Below are 8755 nucleotides of genomic sequence, written 5' to 3'. Positions count from 1 at the left end.
TTATGAGTTTGTAGGTTATGACATTTATGCGGAGTAATTGCTAAATAATGTAGACTTTTGTTTGTGTTTGATGTTTTATTAACCATTTACTTCACGCGGGCCAATCAAGAATGTCACAAGGGCCAGATGCGGCCGTAAAATGCCCAGATAAGATCTGTAGTATTTCTCTCGCATGCGCAGACGAAAGTGTATCCTGCAGCAGGTCTGCGCAGGCGACGAGAGGAGAGAAGGTGGTGTTCTGGGCAGCGTGTTTGACAGTCATTTAAAAGGGGCGGGAATATACAAACAACCCCGCGTGTATAAAACTCTTGGAGACGCATGAAGTGCTGTGGAGTTTGGACATTACGCGTGACACACTGGCAGAGGAGATCATGAGGAACATGCTGTCACTGCTCGCCGTTTTGACTGTGTATCTCGCGGTTTGGGGAGGAATCACAGCGGATGCTCAAGTTGGATCTGTGTTACGGAACTCCATCAGGCATCTGCCCGCAGCATCCAGCCCGAGTGACGCGGTGAGCGCGAGCCCGCGAGTCACCGGCACCGTAGACAGCGACGCTCCGCCGGTACGTGCACTCTCAGGATGATGAATAAGCCCAAGAGGATTTAAAAGAGGACTCATTTAGAGATCGTTTCTAAACTCTTCCTAAATTCTTGCACTGAAAAAAAATTGGATTTACTTATTTTAAAGGTAAGTGGTTACAAACAATGTATATAAGCTGAATTTAAACAAATTAAATGTATTAATATTTAACTTAATTTGTTTCAATTCAGCCCATGTAAATTGTTTGCAACCACTTACCCTTACATTTAAGCAAATCTAATGACTCTTTTTTTTCACTGTAGCCTACTTTAAGTGCTAAAAATGAGCACATTAAACCTGTTAAGGGATAGTTGAATATTTACTCACTATTTACTTTCCCTAAAGCGGTTTCAAACCTTTATGAGTTTCTGTCTTCTGTTGAACACAAAAGAAGATGGTTTGAAAAATGTTGAAAACCTGTAACCATTGACACCCATAAAACAATTGCTATGGAAGTCAAATATTACAACATTTTTCGAAATATCTTCTTTTGTGCTCAGCAGAAGAAAGAAACTCATAAAGGTTTGATCCAAGCAAAAGGGTGAGTAAACGGCAGAACTGTCATTTTGGGTGAACCATCACTTCAAGGTGCATTCTATGTAATTAAAAAAAAAGGTTACCTAACGGCAAACGGTTAACCAGGTGGTTACGATGCCTGATGAAGGGTTAAATTAAGTGTGTGTGTGATTTGCTCTTTTACAGTCTCCGCACTGCGCCGCTGACTCGGAGTGCAGCATCGGTGAGTTTTGTAACGGCTCGCGTGGAGTTTGTCTGTCGTGCCGCAAGCGGAGGAAGCGCTGCGCTCGTGACGGAATGTGCTGCGTTGGAAACCGATGCATCAACGGTACAAACCCAAGATCGTTTTATGTGTCTTAGAACTAGTTTATTCAGTAACATGCATAAAGGTTGATTTCTCCTATCGTGTTTCTCTCAGGTGTGTGTCAGCCTGCTGATGCAGCTGCTGTCGGGTCTGCTGACGCCAGTCCACCGGGTGGCAACACAGATGTGTCTGGTGTGGCTGTAACACGTGGGCAGAACTTCACACATCCCAGAAGAACATCAGTCCTGTCAAAACCACAGCAGACACAGAAAGGTCTCAAATCTGTCTATCCTCTTCTCTAGCACATGTTTCTCATTTCTCTCCTCATCTTGTCTCTTTTAATTTATTTCCATCCTGTTTCTCCTTGCATGTCTCCTCTTGTCTAAACTTCTTTCTTCACCTTTTGTATCTGTTCTCTTTACTTTTGTCTTGCTTCTTCACATTTCTTTTCAAATTTCTCCTCGTCTCATCTTGTTTCTTCACAACTGACTCTTCGTTTCTTATCTTTTCTATTCTCTTCTGTCTTGTTTCTTCTTGTATTGTCTCTCATTTCTTCTCATCTTGTCTCTTCTTTCGTAGTTTCTCATCTTCTTCTTGTCTTGTTTCTTGTATTGTCTCAAATTTCCTCTTCTCATCTGGTCTCTTCACAATTCTTTACTCAATTCTTGTTTCTTATTTCTTCCCATCTTGTCTCTTCTGTCGTAGTTTCTCATCTTCTAGTATTGTCTCAAATTTCCTCTTTCTTGTTTCCTATTCATCTTGTCTCAGTTATTTGTCTTTTTGTCTCATTTTCTCGTCTCCTCCCTCTCACATATATTTTGTCCCATCTCATTTAGTTTCTTACCTTTGTCATTTCCTCTCATCTGCTTTGTTCTTGTTTGTCCTTTAATCTAATGATTCTTTTTGTCTCACCTCCTCATTTCTTTTCTCATTTCTCCACTTTTTGTGAAACTTTGTTCTTTAATCTCGTCTCCTGGTTTCTTTTCATCTCGTCTCTTCTATTCTCATTTCTCCTCAATTTTTGTCTCATTTCTTCTTAAATCATCTCGTCTTTTCTCTTCTCAGTTCTTCTCTTGCTTCTTCATTTTTTCCTTTAAGTTCCTTTCCTCTTTTCTTAAATACTTTCTCCTCAAATTTCTGTCTCATCTCTTCTGTTGTTCTTATTATTTGATCTAATTTCTTCTCATGTCTCACTTTGTCTCCTTGTTGTCTCAATTTCTTCGTCTCCTCCTCACAAATATTTTGTCATATCTCATTTGGTTTCTTACCTTTTTTGTCATTTCTTCTAATCTGCTTTGTCCTTTAATCTAACGATTCTTGTCATGTCTCACTGTTTCTCCTGTCTCACCTCCTCATTCTTTTTTCATTTCTCCACTTTTTGTGAAACGTCTTGTTCTATATTCTTGTCTCCTCGTTTCTTTTCATCTCGTCTCTTCTATTCTCATTTCTTCTTAAATCATCTCGTGTTTTCTCATTTCTCCTCTTGCTTCATTTTTTCTGAGCTCCTTTCCTCTTTCCTTTAATAATTTCTTCTAAAATTTCTGTCGCATCTCTTCTAGTTCTCATCAGCTCTGTTCTTATCAGTTTATCTGATTTCTTGTCTTGTCTCACTTTATCTCCTTTTTGTCTCATGTTTTGTTTCGTTATCGTCTCATTTCTTTGTCTCCTCACATATATTTTGTCCCATCCTATTTAGTTTCTTACCTTGTTGACATTTCTTCTCGTCTGCTTTGTTATTTAATCTAATGATTCTTGTCTTGTCTCACTGTTTCTCCTTTTGGCACAATCCCAATTCTACCCCTTAGCCCTTCCCCTTACCCCTCGTTTTGCGCGTTCCCCTGAAGGGGTAGGGGTGTCCCAATTCTCTTTAGCTTGAAAGCTAGGGCAAAGGGTAAGGGTGAATAGCCCTTCGATCGAAGATTATTCAGGACCACACTTGAAACCAAGGGGTAAGAAAATTTCCCAGAATACACCAGCCACAACGGCAGGACAGTTACAAGCAGAAGTCAGGAGATCCACAAATTAGTATTTATTGTCATTATTATGAATTTTTACAATAACAAGCAGATGTTTTAATATATTCCCAACCGTGTTCGTGTTTAACTGATCTATAATCCATAATAATAACTCAAGTATAGCAGTCCCACAACATATTCTGACACTCGAATACCCTGTCAGAAAAGTCTAGTGGCTGGGAATGACGTTTTTACAGTGTCTGCTACAATGTTAATGAGGTTTTTGTGTGTTTACATAGATGAATATAGCCACTGTGTTAAATGCCCAGTATTGCGAACTTATTGGCACATTAGATCGTTATGATAACATAATATACGCCTTCAGTGATTTCCTGAAGATAAATACCAAAAAATAACACAACTGGAATAACTACAGCAGTCACGAACGTCTGATCTCATATGAAGCAAGAGATCGCGATGACATATGATGATGTGTGCAGGTGCTGTAGTGCTGTCCCATTTCTTAGGGGTAGATTTTGAAAGCCCTTCGCCTTCACACTCAGTTTTAAGGGCCAAGGGGAAGGGGAAGGGGTACAAAAATAGAATTGGGATTGGGCCTTTGTCTCGCCACCTCTTTTCTTGACTTCTTGTGAAACGTATATTTCTATATTCTTGTCTCCTCATTTCTTTACATCTCATCTCTTCTATTCTCATTTCTCCTCATTTTTTCTAATCTCTTTCTATTTTCTTCTCAAATCATCTCATCTTTTTTCTTCTCATTTCTTCTCTTGCTTCCCTCTTTTCTTTAATAATTTCTCCTCAAATGTCCGTCTCATCTCTTCTAGCTCTCATCTGCTCTGTTCTTATTATTTTACCTCATTTCTTGTCATGTCTCACTTTGTCTCATTGTTTCATATTATTTTTTTATCCTTACTGTTTCATTTCTTTGTGTCTTTTCTTTTCTTTACAACTCACCAAATCTGGTTTAATCTCTTCTAGTTGTTTTTATCTCATCTGTTTGTTGTTGTCGTTTCTCTTTTTTTCTCTACATATCTCAACTCTTTCTTCTTTTTTTGCCATGTGTTTCTTCTTGTTCAGTCTTAATTTCTTCTCTTTACTAATTTCTTCTCAAATCGTTATCTCATCTCCTCTAGTTGTTTCTTCTGATTTATCTGTTCTTGTTGTTTTTTTCTCATGTTTTTCATCATGTCTCACTGCTTCTTCATTTTGTCTCGTCTTTTCCTTTCACTTTTTATCATTTCCTTTCTCATTTCTCCTTTTGTTTCTTCCTATTGTCTTTTTTTTTGTTTCTTCTCTCTATATGCACCTCACAAAGACATTTTTCATATCATATTATATCTCATCTCTTTTTAGACTTCATTTTCTCATCTTTCTTACTCTGGTCTCTTCTCATCGAGTCTCTTTCACATCCGGTCTCATCCAGTATCTTCTGATCTTCTTGAGCTGCTCTTCTCCAGCATGTCTCTGAATGCAGATCTGACGTTTGCTCTGTCTGTTTTCTGTCAGGAGGCGAGGGTGAGACATGTCTGAGGTCTTCAGACTGTCTGGAAGGGCTCTGCTGTGCTCGACACTTCTGGTCACGGATCTGTAAGCCAGTGCTGACAGAGGGACAAGTTTGCACGCGTCACCGGAGGAAAGGAGCTCACGGTCTGGAGATCTTCCAGCGCTGCGACTGCGGCTCCGGCCTGACCTGCAGAGGCCAGAGAGAAAAACCCGGAGCGGAAAGCCGAAACCTCCACACCTGCCAACCGCGCTGACCCTGCAGACTCGCTTTGTGCTCAGCACACACACATACAGACACAACACGCATGCAGACACACATGCAGCAAAGGAAAACTGATTCCACGGAAGGATGCGCCATTGAAAGGACTGATCGTATTTCCCGGACGGATGCAGAGAAACTGCACCGTACGGATGTTTCTTGTTGTACACTCTGCTATTTAAGACTTTTTTCCCCGGGTCATCACAAAAGGCAGAATGCTTTTGTTTCCCTTTATAAGGAACTTCTTATTCTTCTTGCAGTAAATTACTGTATTGTAAATACGTAGTCAAAAATTGCACTTAACACTGAGCATATGGATCCTGTAAAAGTAGCATTTTATGATTCAATCACGTCATTATTGTAAATCTGCAAGTCATATGATTTAGATGGTTATCAGTACTCGATTTATTTCGAACATATTGTAAAGATATTTGTGTGGTTCAAATATATATATAAGTAAAATGACTATTACAACAATAAATGGATTTTTACGATTCATAATGCCACAATTGCAACCTAAAGAAGAACAACCTTTAGGATGTTCATATATACACTATATATTAGGGCTGCACGATATTGGAAAAATTGAACATTGCGATATTTTTTATATATTGCGATAGGAATACAATTTCACTAGATGATCCCAATATCTCTATTTGGAAAGAATTTATCATTTTAGATTGATTGGAATAATTCTGTAAGGGAGTGCATATTTGTAAAATATTAAATGTAAACAAGAAAAAAATAAGGAAAAAAAAGCATAGAAAAATTAAATAATGAAAAAGATACAAATTAAATGAACAGTGTTTTATTTTTTTCCAAGGAGTGAACTGTATTCCTATGTATTCAGGTATACAGTAATATATACTTGTTGTGCGCCGGGCGGGTAAATAACTGTACTGTGGTGTTAGTAACTGTACTATGGAGCAGGTTTCAGGTGGCCGCTGCGATCAGATACTATACCAAAGTTGGTGATCAAGAGGTGAAATTACATAAGTTTTCCGGGAGAAATAACAAAACGGGAGGGTGGCGGATGATGGGTCCGAAATACGGGAGACTTCTGGGAAAAATGGGAGTGTTGGCAGGTATGAAATAATCCCATGTAAAATAATACTGCATAGTCTTCGTTTTATAAACAATTTAATAAAATTAATCGTTTCTTAATTTGGAAAGTTACTAACGGTACAGTTTTTTAGGCCTAAATCCCTTTAAAATTCTCAAACAGTCAAAGGAACACTTGCGAAATGATAAATAAGAATCCAGACTCAATATTGCCTATACTCATAATGTGACTTTTGCGAATGATCACATTGCGATATCGATGCTAAACCGATATATTGTGCAGCCCTACTGTATGTGTTTGTGTGTGTCTATATATATATATTGGAGTCAATATAGTTATAGTTGAAGTCAGAATTGAGGTATAGTTGAATATAGGTGAAGTCAGAATTATTAGCCCCCATTAATTTTTATTTATTTATTTTTTGTCTTTTTTTTAGATATTTGCCAAATGATGTTTAATAGAGCAAGGAAATTTTCACAGTTTGTCTGATTATATTTTTTCTTCTAGAGAAAGTCTTATTTGTTTTATTTCGGCTAGAATAGTTCTAGTAACAGTTTTTATTTTTAAGGTCAAAATTATCAGCCCCTTTAAGCTATTTTTTTTCGATAGTCTACATAACAAACCTTGTTATACAATAACTTGCCCAATTACCCTAACCTGTCTAGTTAACCTAATTAACCTAGTTAAGCCTTTAAATGTCACTTTAAGCTGTATAAAAGTGTCTTGAGAAATATCAAGTCAAATATTATTTACTGTCATCCTGGCAAAGATAAAATAAATAAGTTATTAGAGATAAGTTATTAAAACTATTATGTTTTGAAATGTGTTAAAAATCTCCCCACTAAACAGAAATTGGGGAAAAAAATTACGGGGGCTAATAAATCTGACTTCAACTGTATACATACTCAATCTAATGACATACACTGTTTGCTTTATTCAGCAGGTTAAGCTTCAAGCATTATTCAGAAACACTGACATGACAAAAAATGCAATATTTTGTGTGTAGCAGAGTTGCTTTGGAAAAAATTGTGTTGAAAAAGGTGTTGTAATTCAATGCACAGAGCTCGGTTTAAAAAGGGAAAAATTAACAAATCCAGCAAACTTTCCATCGCAATTAAATACATTTTAGAGCATTTTAACGAAACTTGTATTCTAGTATATAGTAATAAAATTCAAAACAGAAAGTGCACTTGAAACTTTCAGGTGGAAATGGAAGTCTTGGAGCAACCGCTGTACATTTCCTTTACAGTCTTCCATGGAAATTGCATAACTTCCATTGCTTTTGAAATATCTATTTGCTACTTTGAAAAACCCCACAAAAATAGGGTGAAATGAATTTAAAGTCAAACTTGGTTCAACTGATGCACACCTCCTGCATACAGTAACCTTCAATGTAATTGCCTAATTGTCAATGCATTATTAATTTAAATTAAATTTTTTCATACAATAAAAAAATCATTCATTGACCTTAGAATATGTTTACAGTGTAAAATGTGTTTAATGGTGTAGTTACAAATGAAAAGGTTTTAATATTCAGACAACACTGTTATCAAAACAATGCACAAAACATTGATTAAAAATCACTGTACATACCAATAGTTGGCCTTATAATCCGACCTTTAAGTCCACCATTCTTGATTTGATCAACATAACTGAAAGAATAATACACAATCACGAGTCACCATTTTCACAAAATCACACTAATATGCGTGTAGTATATACAGAGAGAACTGTGGGTTTTGTGTTAAAATCAAAGCCAACGTTAAGATTTGGTGGCCCCACTAAGCAGTTGTGTAAATGAATGGCCCAAAAAAATTTGTGTGAACATACTCTTAAAACTGACCATTTTGATGCATGTAAAGCATGCGGATAAACTGGTGAGGTGCAATGAATAATCTGGAGGTAATCTATGCAAACAAAAACAACTGAAAGCATTATTCCTAACATTAAAAAAAAGAAAAAAATCATATATCTGATGCAGTTGGCAGTTTCGCGAGTCCCCTAGCGGAAGCTATCATAGTAAACAAACAAGCCCAGAGCTCTGCTGAAGAGCCGTAATCCTCTGGGTCTCTTTATCCCTGTCTGCAAAAAAACACCTGACCACATGAAAGCCTCAATGGGCCCAAACAGCAGGGAAGTACAAAGCCGACAGGAGGATATCAAACGAGGAGAATCCCGAGGAAGTACAAGAGGATCAGCTGCGACAACCTTTGGTGTGTCTGGCTAACTTCTAATTAGTCCTGCAGTCAGGCCCCAATTGCAGGTTAATCACAGAGATATCTGACTCTTTAATTACTTTATTATGTAGCCGGTTTGGCACGCATGCACATACTGTTAAGAGCAGTATAGGCAAACTTATGGATTCATTAAGTCAACTTCGACCACAATATAGTTTTGTTTGTTAAAATATTTAGCATCAGCCTTCCAGAATCACTTGTATACAAACAATAGCTGCAAAAATTGAGTTTTGAGGATTGTCTTTTTCTGTTTATTTCGTTTTCTGTTTATTTATGACTATTGGGCTTGGATAACTGCTCTGTTGACCTTTGATGTT

The 8755-nt window shown here is 37.2% G+C and overlaps 1 protein-coding gene across 1 annotated transcript; it reads left to right on the top strand.

The window, feature by feature from the left end:
• The first annotated feature begins 315 nt into the window (after positions 1–315).
• dkk1a (dickkopf WNT signaling pathway inhibitor 1a) lies at positions 316–5574 on the top strand. The gene is made up of 4 exons (XM_056470891.1): positions 316–563; positions 1283–1424; positions 1515–1673; positions 4883–5574. The coding sequence occupies exons 1-4, from the start codon at positions 372–374 to the stop codon at positions 5131–5133; spliced, it is 744 nt and encodes a 247-aa protein (XP_056326866.1). The 5' UTR covers positions 316–371; the 3' UTR covers positions 5134–5574.
• Positions 5575–8755: the final 3181 nt, after the last annotated feature.

This window comes from Danio aesculapii, chromosome 13, assembly GCF_903798145.1.
Source record: "Danio aesculapii chromosome 13, fDanAes4.1, whole genome shotgun sequence".
NCBI classification, from domain to species: Eukaryota; Metazoa; Chordata; class Actinopteri; order Cypriniformes; family Danionidae; genus Danio; species Danio aesculapii.
The sequence above is the reverse complement of the archived record's forward strand: the minus strand, read 5'-3'. Positions and strand labels throughout refer to the sequence as shown.